Genomic DNA, 14,473 nt, shown 5'->3' with positions numbered 1-14,473 from the left:
TCATTTCCCACCAGAAAAAACCTGATCCAACAAACCAACTCAGATTTTTAAGGATGACAGAGAGGCATAGGGTGTTTTTCCCCCTCAAAAAAAATTTCCCAGTGGAATAAGATCAGGAAGAGACTTAAGAAATGTTCATACAAGTATTTATTGGGTTAGAAATACAGTGCGGTTTCCATCCCAGCACAAGGGTGCATTCCAAACAGGCACAAACAGGCAGGAATTGCTGCTCCATTTGCCATGAGGCTTCACCCTCCCACTGGCTAAAGCTGAATGCAGCACAAGGCACCTCCTGCAAGCCTGAAACCCTTGCTCCTTAACCTGGATATAGAAATCTATTGCTTGACAAAGGAAAAAAAAAAACACATTAAGAAAGGCAGCAATGGCAGGGTTAGTCTGAAAGCCAGGAGTGTCCTACAGTTCCCTGTCCCTTTTTCCCAGTCCTTTGAGATTTTTCAGGAGGCTCCACAATAGGGATTGATTTAAAATCTCAGTTTGTGAGCGGCACTGCTGGTGGATTTATTTTATTTTTTAAAATAATCATCAGGATCACTCAGGAATTCACTCCATGAGTTTACATTCAAGGAATTCAGGTGTGAGGGTGCACCCAGGATGGATCCCCTCGAGGTGGGCACTGCTGGAGCCCCCAAAGCCTTCCTGCAGCAGCGGGAATTGCCCATTCCCAGTGGCACAAGGAGCTGGGAAAGAGCCCGTGGGATACGGCTGGGCAGGCTCCTCTGAGAGCAACCTGCAGCTTTACTCATATTTGGATGGAGGGAGCTGCCCGTGGCAGGTGGAGGACATCCCACCCTCAAGCATCCTCCTCCCCACCACAGGCTGGATCCCTCCAAGAGGCTCTCCATGTGGGAAGGGGTGATGGAGCTGGCTCCAGGGGCTGGGAAGAGCCCCACAAAGCCCAAAGGAGAGGAACCAGCCCCCAGTGAAGCAGCACAGCGAGAGGCCAAGTGTCCAATCCCCAGGGCTGCCCCCTCCAGCAGCTCACAGAGAGCTTTTCCCAGGAAACCGCTGCTGGATCTGGAAAGCCTCGCACTTCTTGTACTTCATGGTCAGTCCGAACTGGGGGGTGATGTCCACGGGCTCCCCGGGCCTCAGGCTGAAGTGCAGCTCCTGCAGCAGCGTGGTGAGGAAGAGGAAGATCTCCCAGCGGCCGATGGTCTCGCCCAGGCAGCGCCGCTTGCCCAGCCCGAAGGCCAGAACCTTCTCACCCTCTGTCCGGCTCAGCTCCCCCCCGGGGGTCAGGAACCGCTCAGGCCTGAAGGCTGAGGGATCCTTCCAAAGCGTCCTGGGGCAGAGAGGGGACACTCCTGAGGGGGTGGTTTGGTCACAGGGCCAAAGAATGTCCAGTGTTTTGGGGACTTAAAAGTTCTTCCATTGCCACCCCCTGCCAGGGGCTGGGACACCTTCCACCCTCCCAAGCTGCTCCAAGTTCTGTCCAGCCTGGCCTTGGACACTTCCAAGGATCCAGGGGCAGCCACAGCTGCTCTGGGAAACCTCACTACCTTCACAGGGAGGAGTATTCCTTCCCAATAACCCATCCATTCCTGCCCTCTGGCAGTGGGAAGCCATTCCCTGTGTCCTGTCCTTCCATCCCTTGTCCTCTCCAGCTCTCCTGGAGCCCCTTCAAGCCCTGGAAGAGCCTCTGAGGTGTCTCCAGAGCAGAGAAGTCCAGCCCTTGGGCATTGTGACAGTGTTGACACCCTGCAATGAGGTCAGTGACCAAAACCTGTCCTTGCAGGGAGAAGCTTTGCAGCTGTCTCGCTCCAACATCCAAATCCACCCTTGGCAAGCTCTGCCCCTGATCTGAAACACCAAGTCTATGTCAGACTCCATCAGCTCAGCCCACTGGAACCTCTGTTCCAGGCTGGGGCTATGTTTGCCTGGGAAGACACCGGAGATGGATTTAATTCCATCCATTTAATTTCAGCAGCCAGAGAACCTGCAGCTTCAGCACTGGGATCAGCCAGCAGCACTTCAAACAGGAAAAATGGGGACATGGGGTTTTTCCCTTTTTGAATCCTCTCAGCAGAGCTTCCCAGCCTGTCCCAGAGAGGCTGCTGGGAGGTGCCAGGCGGGATTTAACACTGTCTCAGCTGGGAATTTCTGCTTGGATATGTGGAACCCTCTCTGCCCTAAGGGGAGCATTCCCATTCCATACCCATGCAGGAGCAGGAGGAATATCAGCAGTTTTCCAGCCTTTTGGGGTATTTGGATACAAACACCTTGAGCTTTGATCCAAAATATCCCATGTGGGAACCCCTCCTGTAACAAGCCTTGGCTTACTCCCTGTTGGAGTGTCTGTGCTAGGAAGCAGTGGAGGGGCAGGATAAGGCTCTGGTTCCCAGCCCCCCTGTCATTCCCAAAGCTGATAACCAGCAATCACAACACAAGCCCATTGAGCTTAACTGAATCCCGTCACCACATTTTTTTCCCTTAGAAAGGGGAACTGAGCAATTCCCATTGAGCACATCCCGAGCTGTCAGCTCAGATCACAGGGTCTGCTTGGCAGCAGGATCGACTGACTCCTGATTATCCAACAGCCTCAGCTTCCACACAAATTAGGTAATCCCTGGTGCTGGGAGCTGCTGAACCAGGGGCCAAGTCAAACTGGGCCAGCACCATGCCCAGGAGAGCCAAAGCAGGGCTTAACATCAAACCCACACCATTTTTGATCCAATCTGCCTTTTGGTACACAAATCACTCATTTTCTGTCACCAGGATTGGTGTGATCTGAATGCCAAGAGAACCCATGACAGCCCAGATGAGCAGGGGGGTTTGGAATACTCACTCATCGTGGTTCACTTGCCACTGGTTGACGAACACACAGGTGTCCTTGGGGATGTAGTAGCCATTCAGCACCGTGGCTTTTGTTGTGCTGAAGGAAACATGGGTGAAAAGGGAAGTTAGAGGAGACCCACAGCTCCTGACAAGTCAAAGCCTGGTGAGTCCTGCAGGGCTTTCATTTTCAAAGCCCTATTTGTGCCCGTAGGACTGGCTAGGAAATACCCCAGATTGTATTCGGGAGATTTAATAGCCTCAGTTATGCTTTTCTTCCAGCAGAAAAATTCCAGTTTCATTTCACAGCTCGTTCCAGAGGAGTTGTGATGTGGTTCCTCCCAAGGCGGGAAGAAATATAAACCCAGGGGCGTTCTGCCACCAGAGGTTTGTGGGGTGAAACCACCCTCAAAACAAAGGATTCAACCCCAGAAGGGCAACAAGCCAGAATATTTCCCCCTCACAGGGATCAGCTCCCTGCCAAAATGGTACCTCCCAGAAAACCACTCCAAAAAATAAAAAAAACCCAAATGAGGCCTCAGCCACTCCAGCCCAGCCTGTACCTGTGTGGGATGGTGAAGGGCAGGAAGGAGGAATGCCTGAACATCTCCAGGATAAAGGCCTCCGTGTAGGGCAGTGTGCCCCGGTCCGACAGCCGTGGCCGCCTCTCCCGCCCGATGGTCTGGTCTGGGGGAGGTGGACAGCAGGAGAGGGGTCAGGAGCAGGGCTGAGCAGAGAGGTTTGGCCCCAGAGGAATGTGGGTCATGGACTCACCGAGCTCCTCTTGGATCTTCTTCTGGACCTCGGGGTACAGGGCAGCGTACATGAAGCCCCAGGACAGGGCAGTTGCCACGGTGTCAAAGCCTGGATGGGCGTGGAAAAGGCATTTAGTTACCACTAGAGGACAGGTGAGTGGTAGTTTCAGATTCCACTGCTCTGGATGTTTGTTCCCCCTTCAGCTGCCACCAAAAATCTCTGGTCACTGCTCAAAAGGACACCCAGCAGCAGCTCCACGCACCCAAACGTGGCCAACATGTCCACCCATCCAGCTCCATGCCCCCACCCAGCCTCCAGCTTTGGGATTCAACACAAAGATGGAACAGTGCCATCAGAAACATTCCCACCTGCCCCAAAGAGGTCATTGACAATGTGAATGATTTTCTCATCAGAGAGCTGGACGTGGTTGTCCTCCCTGACACTCTTCTCCTGGCAGTGCGCGATCAGCGCGTCCGTGACGTCCCGGATGTGCTCCTGGGGAAGAGTCAGTGGCTCAGGGACACCACGGACACACAGGGATGGGAAACCTGCCCCAAACAGTGTTGGCTCGGGGTGGACGGTGGGGGTACAGCCACAGCCCAAAGGTCTCCAAGGAGCTTTACAGGGGGACAGTTTCAGGCATCTCTCCCCACATCCAAGAGCATCCCAGCCCTTACCTTATCAAAGCTGCTGTAATGCTCCTGCACAATTTTCTGCACAAAGAGATCGAAGCGTCTGTTGACGTCCTTGAAGACCTCCATGGTGCGGCTGGGGAGGTAGCGGAGCACGGGGATGAAGTCGGCGGGGTGGCCACTCGCAGCCACCTCCCCAAATTCGTTGCCCATGTTCACCAGGCGGAGCAGCTCCTGGTCCTCGTGCTCGTAGCGCTTGCCAAAGCACATGGCACAGATGACGTTGGCCACCGACACCACCAGGTACTGATTAAGATCAAACTTCTTCTCCTTCTCCATCACCTGCAGGAATTTGGTGACCAGGTACTCGGCCTCCTTGGAGACGTGCTCCTCCAGCAGGCAGCTGCTCGACGACGTGGGGCTGGGGGCGATGGAGAAGCTCTTCAGGGCGCTCTGGGCCAGCTTCCTGCGAGCCCTCCACACCTCCCCGGAGTCGGGGCTGAATGCCAGGCTCTGACCGTTGGAGATGTAGTGGAAGCTGTAGAGGTCGGGGCGGCCCATGAAGTCCTCTCCTTGCTTGACCAGGGCTTGCCGGATGGTGTCCAGCCCGCTGAGCACCAGCACGGGCCGGCTGCCGATGCGCACCTCCATCACGTCCCCGTAGCGCCGGCTCAGCCGCGTCAGCACCAGGTGCGGGTCCTTGCGCAGCTCCAGCACGTTCCCCAGCACGGGATAACCCCGCGGGCCCGGCGGCCTCCGCAGCCCCTCGGGCACGGGCTGCTGCTGCTGCAGCCACTGCAGCACCGCGAACACCAGGCAGAACACGGCGGCCACCAGCAGCACCTCGGTGGCCGACACCGCGCCGGGGCTCCCCACCAGCGACATCGCAGCCTTCAGCATCGCCGCCGGCACGGAGCGGCCCTGGAGGAGCCAAGCGCGGGCAGGGAAGAGCCGCGGTCAGCGAGGGGCTCAGCGCTGGGGCTGCTCCCGACGCCGCGACACGGAGCGACAGCCCCGAAGCGGCTCCGGGGACGGAGCTGCCCCCGCAGCGCTGGGGGTTTCCAGCGGCACAACTGCAGACCTGGGAGGGCTCCAAACACACCCACCCGTCCCTTACGGGGGACCCCGACCCGTGAGACACTTTGCGAGACCCCTTTCCCCGCAGCAGACCCTTAGACCGGCGTGCAGACCCCTCAGGAATAAACCAAAGACGCGTTAGGAACCGGGGCTGGTCTCTAGGCTGAGACACTTGCAGCAGTGACAGCGCAGGACGGGACAGGGGCAGAGCTGGGCTTTATTTCTGCCCCGCAGTTGCCCCACTTTAGGAAACTCCTCGCACTAAAAAGCGGGATTTTTGCTAGCCAGGAGGGGAAGGAATAGGTCTCCCAACTTTTTCTCTACATGCCAGGGAATCAAATGTGCTCTTCTAACCACGGGAACTTTCTTTTCTCCTCAAAGTCTCTCTCAGAGCACTTGGCTAGAGGAGAGCTGATCCTGATTCGAGTCACCGCTCACCAGCGAGCTCAACACAGCAGTGTCAGCAATCGTCCCAAAGATTGACGGCTACGAAAAATAACCCAGCCTGCAGCGGGGACCAGCGGGATGGGCGCACCCCGCTCCCAGCTCTGTCAGAAACCACGGAATCAGAGAGCCCCTCAAGTTGGAAGGGACTCCTACCATCGAGTCCAACCCTCAGCTCCTCACAGCTCGAAACCCTTCGGAAAACCCCGAGCAGGGCTGGGAGGAGGTTGGCTGTCAAATCCCCCCTTCCCTTGGGTTGGGCAGGGTGCCGCAGCCCCCCACAGGACACCCGCGGAGGGACGTTCTGGGGGGCTGCGGGGACCTTGGACCGCAGCGGATTAAGCCCACTTGGGACCCCTTTCCCAGGCCTCGGCAGCGGAAAGACCCGCGAGGGTCCCCCAAAAATCCACCTTACAACAGGTGGGGGAGGATGCTGCTGGGGTCGGCAAGGGAGGACAGCCCACGGCAGGGCTGTCCATCATCCAGGGGGTGCTGGGAGCGCCCCGCGTCCCCCGGCCGTGGCGGCCCGGGCTCCCCGGTACTCACCTCTGCGGGAGGGGAGCGGCGCGGAGCGGTGGGAGGGGCCGGTCCCGCGGCAGGTGCCCGCTCCCCGCCGCTCCTGCTTTATATGCACTGCCCCGCGCTCTGATTGGCCCGGCCGCCTCCCGTCACGTGACCGCCCCCCCCAACTCCCCAAGAATTCCCCGGACCCCCCCAGGCCCCCCCAGCCCCGGGCCCCCCTTCCCCGGGGCTGCGGGACCCCCGCTCCCAGCGCATCCCCGGAGGGGAGGCCGCGGGGCGGGCGGGGGGAGGGCTAGGGAGGGAGAGGGGTCCCGGCAGGTCGTGCCGTGGGGTGCGGGGGTGGGTGTCGGTGCCGCCCGTGGGTTCCAACCCGGGGGCGGACATCGCGTGCGAAGAGGGCGGGATGTTTGGGCAAACCCGCACCGCCCCGGTCACTCCAGTCACGCTACGGGCAGGATCTTAAAGGCGCCGGTCCCGCGCCCCGCTGCTCCCCAGGACTCCCCCGGGCCCCCCCGGCCGCCCTCCCCCCCTCAGACCCGGAGGGTTCCGTACGGCCGCGCCCGCGCCCCCCGGCCCGGTGCCCGCAGCCCGGGCCATCCGCGGTGCCGGGAGCCGCGGGGACAGCGGGAGCGTGGGAAAACCGCCCCGGGGAGCGCGGCGCGGGCCGGGAGGGGGGCACCGGGGGATTCAGCCCCCGCGGGACTCCGCGGACACGCGGGGGATGAGCGCGGAACACCCTCCGAGGGGCCGGAGCGATCGCGCACCTCTCGGAGGCCGTGCCCGTCCCGCCGCCGGTGTGCCCGGCAGAGCAGAGCGGCCGCCACCGGCTCCGCGCCTGTCGCCCCCTCCTCTGGCCGCGGGACCACCCCACAGCTCCACAGGGTCCCCGTGGGGACGTGGGCGGCCGGGCAGCCCCGGGGGGGTCACGGCCCTGGCTGCCCCGGCCCGGTTAAAGATTGTCCAGGTTCGCGTGAGAAGCCGCCGTGCCCTCTGTCACCTCTGTCCCCTGGGGACAGGGCGACCCGAGCGAGGGGCGAGGTGGGGCTGGCACGGGGCAGAGGGTGCAGCCAGAGGGAGAGGGGGCACGTCGGGGGGGATGTTCGGTGTCCCAAGGGGGGCTCAGGCAGAGTTTGCAGCCCCCAGCCCCGGTCCCCGAGGGGTGACAGGCCAGGTCCTGCCCTCCAGGGAGGACAAGGGGGACCGGCCCGCTCCCAGAATCTGTCCCCTCCGCCCGCATCCTCGTTCCCAGCCCAGCCGCCGCGAGGTGGGAGATAAGCCAGGGGGGCCCGCCCCGCCGGGGTGTCCCAGAGGTGGCATTAGGGACATCGCGTGCGAAAGGGCTCCGGCCAGACCCGGGAGGGCCGCCCGGTCACTCGCAGTCACGCTATGGGTGGGTGGGAGGGGAAATGGTTTTTAAAGGACCAGGGCGGTGGCCTCACGTCCAGGAGCCTGGCCCGGGGTCAAAGCGGCGCCGGAGCAGCCCAGGATCAGCTCCCCCCCACGGCTGGCTGGGAGTTGGGGGCCTTGTGGGGGGTCCCCAGCTCTGGGGACAATCGTCGGTGCCAGCAGAGGTGCCCTCTGCCACAGGATGCCGCATCACCTGCGAGGGGACAGCAGTGCCCCTGTCATTTGCGTCCCCTCGATAGGAAACGGTCATCGCAGCCCTTTCCAGCCACGAGGAGAGGGAGAGAGGGGAGCGCAAAGCGGGGAGGTCCCAGCCGTGCCACCCGAAATGTCCTCTCTTAGTGCCAGGCGACACCGAGCCGTGTCCCGCACCGCAGGGCTGGCCACAAATGTCACAAACGCGCCCCGCGGCTGGGGACACTTGTCAGGGGACACTTGTCAGGGGACACTTGTCAGGGTGCCCGTAGAGCCCGGCCGGGGATGTCTCTGGCACCGAGGCACCTCGTACAACACCTCGCACAACGCTCTGCGCGTCTGTCCCAGCGTCCTCACGTCCGTCCCGCGCGTGTCCGTGTCCCCGCACACCCGCGCGGGTGTGTCCCCGCACGGACAGGGGACACGCGCGCCTTGCACGCACAGAGCCGCGTCCGTGTGCGGGAGGCTCGGGGGTACAAACCCCCTGCGTGTCCCGCGGGCTCCGTGTCCCTCGTGTGCGGGCACGTGCTGGTGGCACTCATGCCGTGCCCCGCGTGCCTGCGGGCACCGTCACCCTCCCGCTCCCGCCCGGCCCTGCACGCACGGGATGGTGACCCGCGGAGGGGACAGTGACACCCAGCAGGAGCAGCGTCCCTCGGGCTGTCCCCAGGCAGCTCCGGGCCCCGCGGGCTCAGCGAGGGGCGGCGGCCGGGGGTGAGGGTGTTTGGAGGGTGTTTTTGGGGTGTGAGGCTGCCTGGCACGCAAGGCAGCCGCTCTTAACGCTGTTCTCGTCAGGAGGCACCCTGCCCTCGCAGGGCTTGGCAGACACCGGGAAGGAGTGGAAGAAGGGACCTCTCCTCAGCTTCTCCAGAGCTCTGAGAAGTGATGGATGAGGAGTTGGGGGGCTCAGCGTCAGCACAAGGTCCGAAACGCTTGTTTCAGGTCACTCAGCCCCCCCTAGTACCAACCCGACCCCATGCGATGGGTCCGGGTCGATCCACAGGGTTGGGAGGATCCAGCCCGCCGGAAAAGCCCTGCTCCTGCAGCCTGTCCCCCAAAAGCGTTCCCAAGGGTCTTGCCGGGGCTGGGAGGGCTGCGGCGTTCCTGGGAATTATCAGCAGGAATATTAGCAGCCGGCGTTTTGTAACTGTTCTTGCCAAACATTAATGAACGGCGTCATCGCTATTAACGAGCCCGATTAAACCAGATGTTGAAAGGCTTTATTAAATATTAGCTCAACTTTTACCTGGGCCAAATTCCCACCGGAATTTTCAAAGATTGAAGGAACTTTCGGGCCAAACACTCAAGCTCCTGCTCATCCCAACTGCACTTCCCAAATTCCCCTGAATTCCGCCCCGCCTGGAGAAGCAGTCCCGCTGGCTCGAGCATTTCCCTGTCGTGTGTCAGCCAGTGTTTTGGCGGGTGCTCCAGCCTTGCCCCGTGCTGCCCCTTCACCTCTCCTATCTGCCGGGCTCACCTCCTCCCCTCTGCCCCGCCACTCCTCCCGCTCCCCGCTGCCTGTTTGCCCCAGAGGAGCCGGGGGAAACGAGCCAGCCGCCTTCTCACGCAAACCTGGCCAATCGTTAACCTGAGCCTGGCTCTGCCCCTGGCCCGGATGATCCCGCCGCCACCGCTCCCGGGACAGCGGACCTGCCGGGTGATTCCCCAGGGATGGATGGATGGGGACGGCTGCGGATGCCTTGTCACAAACGTGTCCCCTCGCTCACAGCCTGCAGCTCCCAGCACCTCCAGAATGCCCCTGGAGGTGATAACCCTCTCTGGCTGCTGGGAACAGCCTGGCGAGCCCCAAAAATTTTTTTTGGAAACTGCTGGTACCCACATTCCATAGGCAAGCGATGTTGACAACATGTCCTACATCCCCTGCAAGTCAGGGCTTAGAGACCCCCTTCTCCCTCCCTGTCCTAGGGACCCCCTTCTGCCTGCACACAGCAGGGCAGGGCCCTGAGCAGGGCCATGGCCAGGAGGAGGAGACACCATCCATGCCCCAGAGCCTGTTGGAGGGGAGAAAGGCTCTTCCCTAGTTTCTTGGGCAGGCTCCAGCCGGGCTCGGCCCAGTTTGTTAATGGGTAGCTATTCCCAAGGGCTTTTGCTGTGTCCAGTCCCTCGGGGGATAAATACCCCGCGGTGCAGTGAGCTTAGAGAGCCGTGGCCTTCCAGGTGGCAGGAGAAGGACCAGGCAGAGGAGAACGAGGTGACAGGAGAAGGTTGAAGACACAGAGGAGGATTCTCTCCTGCTCCCACTGCCAATCTCTGCTGGGAGCCCTGAGCAGTTAAACCCAGCCCAAGGACCTGCAGGTAGGAGACAGCCTGTGTGTTTAGGTGGGGTTGAACATAGACATAGGACCAGGTCATAAATAGATATAGGAAGGTCATATTTGGGTGTTCCTGCTCACTCTGCGTGTTCTCACAGAGCTGCCCTGTGGCATCCCCGGTCCCCAAATCCCTCAGTCCTGTGGCCAGCAGGTCCATCCTCCTGGCTGTAACTCCTGATGGGTTTGGTAGTCCTGGAACCACATTCATGTAGGAGCTGCTGTTCCTCTTCTCCTGCTTCCCTGGGATTTGCTCAGCTGCAGCTTTCCATGCCTCGTTTTACAAGACTGTCTTCTCTGGGCAGGAGCCATGGCTGGGCCAGCGGGGGTTTGGGTTTTCTGTGGGGGAAGGGGTGTCACTGAAGGCTCAGGCAGTTGAGGTCCCCCGTAAGGGACGGGTGGGTGTGTTTGGAGCCCTCCCAGGTCTGCAGTTGTGCCGCTGGAAACCCCCAGCGCTGCGGGGGCAGCTCCGTCCCCGGAGCCGCTTCGGGGCTGTCGCTCCGTGTCGCGGCGTCGGGAGCAGCCCCAGCGCTGAGCCCCTCGCTGACCGCGGCTCTTCCCTGCCCGCGCTTGGCTCCTCCAGGGCCGCTCCGTGCCGGCGGCGATGCTGAAGGCTGCGATGTCGCTGGTGGGGAGCCCCGGCGCGGTGTCGGCCACCGAGGTGCTGCTGGTGGCCGCCGTGTTCTGCCTGGTGTTCGCGGTGCTGCAGTGGCTGCAGCAGCAGCAGCCCGTGCCCGAGGGGCTGCGGAGGCCGCCGGGCCCGCGGGGTTATCCCGTGCTGGGGAACGTGCTGGAGCTGCGCAAGGACCCGCACCTGGTGCTGACGCGGCTGAGCCGGCGCTACGGGGACGTGATGGAGGTGCGCATCGGCAGCCGGCCCGTGCTGGTGCTCAGCGGGCTGGACACCATCCGGCAAGCCCTGGTCAAGCAAGGAGAGGACTTCATGGGCCGCCCCGACCTCTACAGCTTCCGCTTTGTCACGGACGGTCAGAGCCTGACGTTCAGCCCCGACTCCGGGGAGGTGTGGAGGGCTCGCAGGAAGCTGGCCCAGAGCGCCCTGAAGAGCTTCTCCATCGCCCCCAGCCCCACGTCGTCGAGCAGCTGCCTGCTGGAGGAGCACGTCTCCAAGGAGGCCGAGTACCTGGTCACCAAATTCCTGCAGGTGATGGAGGAGGAGAAGAGGTTCGAGCCCTACCGGTACCTGGTGGTGTCGGTGGCCAACGTCATCTGTGCCATGTGCTTTGGCAAGCGCTACGAGCACGAGGACCAGGAGCTGCTCCGCCTGGTGAATTCCACCGAGGACTTCATTAATGTCACTGCTGCCGGCAACCCCGCCGACTTCATCCCCGTGCTCCGCTACCTCCCCAGCCGCAGCATGAAGTTGTTTTTAGAGTTCAACAGGTACTTCCTCAGCTTCCTGCAGAAGAGGGTCAAGGAGCACTACGACACCTATGACAAGGTAAGAGCTTGCAGGACCCTCCTCTGCTCTCCTCCTATCAGTGAGGTGTTTTTGTTCTGGCAGTCAAGCAGCGATGGCCGTTGTCTTTCCCCAGACCTTCTTCTCAGAGAACATCATAGAATCGTGGAATATCCTGAGTTGGCTCACATGTAGATTATCCAGTCCAGCTCCCAGTCCTGTACAGACACCCCACCAAATGTGGGTGTCCCACACAACCACCCCTGTGCCTCGGAGCATTGTCCAAACTCCCCTGGAGCTCTGGCAACCTCAGGGCTGTGCCCATTTCCTGGGGAGCCTGGTCTAGTGCTGGAAAACATTTAGCCAAGTTTTAATTTACTTTCAATTCAGCATTTAAATGATCACATCTTACATCACTGCCTTTTACAAGCCAGCAGTTAGACAGACAGCCCCACCACCCTCTGGGGGAAGAACCTTTTCCCAATGTCTCACCCGAATCTCCCCAGACTCAGCTTCATGGGTGTCTCAGCATCTCCTCCATTCCCTGTGTGGTGTGGCCAGTCTGGTGGTTGGACACCTGCTCTGTGCCCGGGTTCCTTGGAGAACCCTCTCCTTGTTTCCATAGGGCACTGAGGAATGATGCTCCCCAGAGCTTGTGTGACCCTGGGCTCCCACAGCACTGACTGGGGCTGCTCAGGAGCACCCACCCCTCTGCCAGCCCTGCCCCCTGACCTTGCCTCCTCTTCCTCTCAGAACAACATCCGGGACATCACCGACTCTCTCATCGAGCAGTGCCTGGACAAAAAGCTGGGAACAAACACGGCCATGCAGATCCCCAAGGAGAAGATTGTCAACCTCGTGAATGACCTCTTTGGAGCAGGTATCCCCTCCCACTTTTCCTCAGCTGTGGCAGATGCTCTCAGATTTTCTTCAGCTCCTCCTATCTGACCAACACCTCCTTCTTATCCAACACCAGCCAGTTTGGGTCTACGAACTGGCTCTCCTGCTCGCTGGACATTACGGGGGTACCTCGAGAGGCCAGTCTGGGACATCAGCTCTGGAAAAGTGAAGGGCATGGGTTATAGCTCAGCCAAGCCTCACGAACCAGAGTGGCTTTTCCTGGCTGAGGGAGATGTCTGTGGGCTGATTCATCTTTCTCTGGAAATTCCCCCAAATCTGGAGAAGCTGTACAAACCTGACACAACTCAGGAGCAGGACAGGTTGAGAGAGCAGGATATTTTAGCAAAATTTATTATGGCAGAATAAAGCCCCAAGCCTTGCTGCATGTCCAGTGTGTCCCCAGCCTCCTCAGCCACCCCAGGCTGGGGTGTCACCCGTGTGATGGTCAGCCCGCAGGCCAGGGTGGGAGCTGTGCTGAGCTTACCCACACCCCATCCATCCTCTTTGCCCAGGCTTCGACACCGTAACCACAGCCCTCTCCTGGAGCCTCATGTACCTTGTGACATACCCAAACATCCAGAGGAAGATCCAGGAAGAGCTCGGTGAGTCCATGACTCACATTCCTCTGGGGCCAAACCTCTCTGCTCAGCCCTGCTCCTGACCTTCCTCCCACTGTCCACCTCCCTCAGACCAGACCATCGGGCGGGAGAGGCGGCCACGGCTGTCGGACCGGGGCATGCTGCCCTACACGGAGGCCTTTATCCTGGAGATGTTCAGGCATTCCTCCTTCCTGCCCTTCACCATCCCACACAGGTACAGGCTGGGCTGGCAGAGCTGCTCCAGGGACGAGGTGGCCTTGAGGCACCCTGTGAGGGCACAACTGCCCCCTCAAAACCACCCCTTTGGGTCACACCCTGCAGGATCAGCCTGACAGGCCCCTGAGGATGCAGAGGAACCTTTGGACTTGCCCAGCTCTCCATCTTTTCTCTCCCCAGCACAACCAAGGACACGGTGCTGAATGGCTACTACATCCCAAAGGATCGCTGCGTGTTCGTCAACCAGTGGCAAGTGAACCATGATGAGTAAGTATCTTGTGAGGCACAAACCTTCCTGTGGTGGCAAACCATCAGGGATGTTCTTCCTGACAGTTCCCACCTTCTAGTGTCCCCCTGACACCCATGACCAGGAGAAACCATCTCAACACCTGATGTTCTCCCTTCCAGGAAGCTTTGGAAGAACCCAGAGACCTTCAGCCCCGAGCGTTTCCTCAGCGCTGACGGGACCAAAGTGAACAAAGATGACGGGGAGAAGGTGCTGCTGTTTGGGCTGGGGAAGAGGAGGTGCATTGGGGAGAACATCGCCAGGTGGCAGGTGTTCCTCTTCCTGGCCACTCTACTCCAGCAGCTGGAGTTCAGTGTCTGCAAGGGCAGCAGGGTGAACATGACCCCTCTTTATGGACTGTCCCTGAAGCACAAGAGGTGTGAGCACTTCCAGGTCAGGCAGCGCTTCCCCATGACAGGCAGGAGCTGAGCGGTGGGAGCAGACTTCTCCAGGGTGTCCTTGCAGCAGAGCTGGGTCTGCAACAACTTTGTGGGGTGATGGAATAAACTGAAACTGCTGGGACTCTTGTTTTATCTCCTTCGTTTTGTAGCAACTGTTGCCCCTTTTCATTTCCTGGTGTTTCTAGTGTTGGATATTCCATTAAATATTGGCTATTCCACCACATCCAGTCTTGGATTGTATCCTTTTGGAATCGCTCTCAATAGATGCAGGACAGCCAACCCACGCCATAACCCCACAGCCCCCACCAGTGCTTCAGAATTACAGAATTAAAGATTGTTTAGGTTGGAAAAGGCTTTAATATCATCAAGGCCAGCAGTGCCAAGGCCACCACTAACCCGTGTCCCCACACGCCACATGTTTTAACAACCTGAGGGATGGTGACTCCACCACTGACCACATTTATGGTGAAAAAATTTTCCCAATATCCAAACCTCCCCTCG

General features: G+C 60.1%; 2 protein-coding genes across 2 annotated transcripts; one reads left to right on the top strand and one right to left on the bottom strand.

Moving 5' to 3' along the window:
- Nucleotides 1–129: 129 nt before the first annotated feature.
- LOC310914706 (cytochrome P450 1A4-like) lies at nucleotides 130–6,269 on the bottom strand. Its single transcript, XM_083871062.1, has 7 exons — nucleotides 6,249–6,269; nucleotides 4,227–5,102; nucleotides 3,918–4,044; nucleotides 3,568–3,657; nucleotides 3,357–3,480; nucleotides 2,807–2,893; nucleotides 130–1,303 (listed from the first exon to the last, which is right to left on the bottom strand). Exons 2-7 carry the CDS (start codon nucleotides 5,079–5,081, stop codon nucleotides 1,000–1,002), a joined length of 1,587 nt encoding a protein of 528 aa, XP_083727188.1. The 5' UTR covers nucleotides 5,082–5,102; nucleotides 6,249–6,269; the 3' UTR covers nucleotides 130–999.
- A 3,695-nt stretch (nucleotides 6,270–9,964) lies between these two features.
- Nucleotides 9,965–14,195, top strand: LOC310914720 (cytochrome P450 1A5-like). Its single transcript, XM_083871076.1, has 7 exons — nucleotides 9,965–10,139; nucleotides 10,737–11,612; nucleotides 12,324–12,450; nucleotides 12,983–13,072; nucleotides 13,160–13,283; nucleotides 13,466–13,552; nucleotides 13,694–14,195. Exons 2-7 carry the CDS (start codon nucleotides 10,758–10,760, stop codon nucleotides 13,998–14,000), a joined length of 1,590 nt encoding a protein of 529 aa, XP_083727202.1. The 5' UTR covers nucleotides 9,965–10,139; nucleotides 10,737–10,757; the 3' UTR covers nucleotides 14,001–14,195.
- Nucleotides 14,196–14,473: the final 278 nt, after the last annotated feature.

This window comes from Zosterops lateralis (genome assembly GCF_965231275.1).
Source record: "Zosterops lateralis genome assembly, chromosome: 13".
Taxonomy (NCBI): domain Eukaryota; kingdom Metazoa; phylum Chordata; class Aves; order Passeriformes; family Zosteropidae; genus Zosterops; species Zosterops lateralis.
The sequence above is the reverse complement of the archived record's forward strand: the minus strand, read 5'-3'. Positions and strand labels throughout refer to the sequence as shown.

Coding starts and splice junctions, on each gene's coding strand:
- LOC310914706 (XM_083871062.1), bottom strand. CDS start 5,081: ATGCTGAAGGCTGCGATGTCGCTGGTGGGGAGCCCCGGCGCGGTGTCG. Junction 3,658..3,917: donor CAATGACCTCTTTGGGGCAG/GTGGGAATGTTT, acceptor ACGCCCATCCAG/GCTTTGACACCGTGGCAACT. Junction 3,481..3,567: donor GAAGATCCAAGAGGAGCTCG/GTGAGTCCATGA, acceptor CACCTCCCCCAG/ACCAGACCATCGGGCGGGAG.
- LOC310914720 (XM_083871076.1), top strand. CDS start 10,758: ATGCTGAAGGCTGCGATGTCGCTGGTGGGGAGCCCCGGCGCGGTGTCG. Junction 13,284..13,465: donor CCCTTCACCATCCCACACAG/GTACAGGCTGGG, acceptor TTCTCTCCCCAG/CACAACCAAGGACACGGTGC. Junction 13,553..13,693: donor TGGCAAGTGAACCATGATGA/GTAAGTATCTTG, acceptor TCTCCCTTCCAG/GAAGCTTTGGAAGAACCCAG.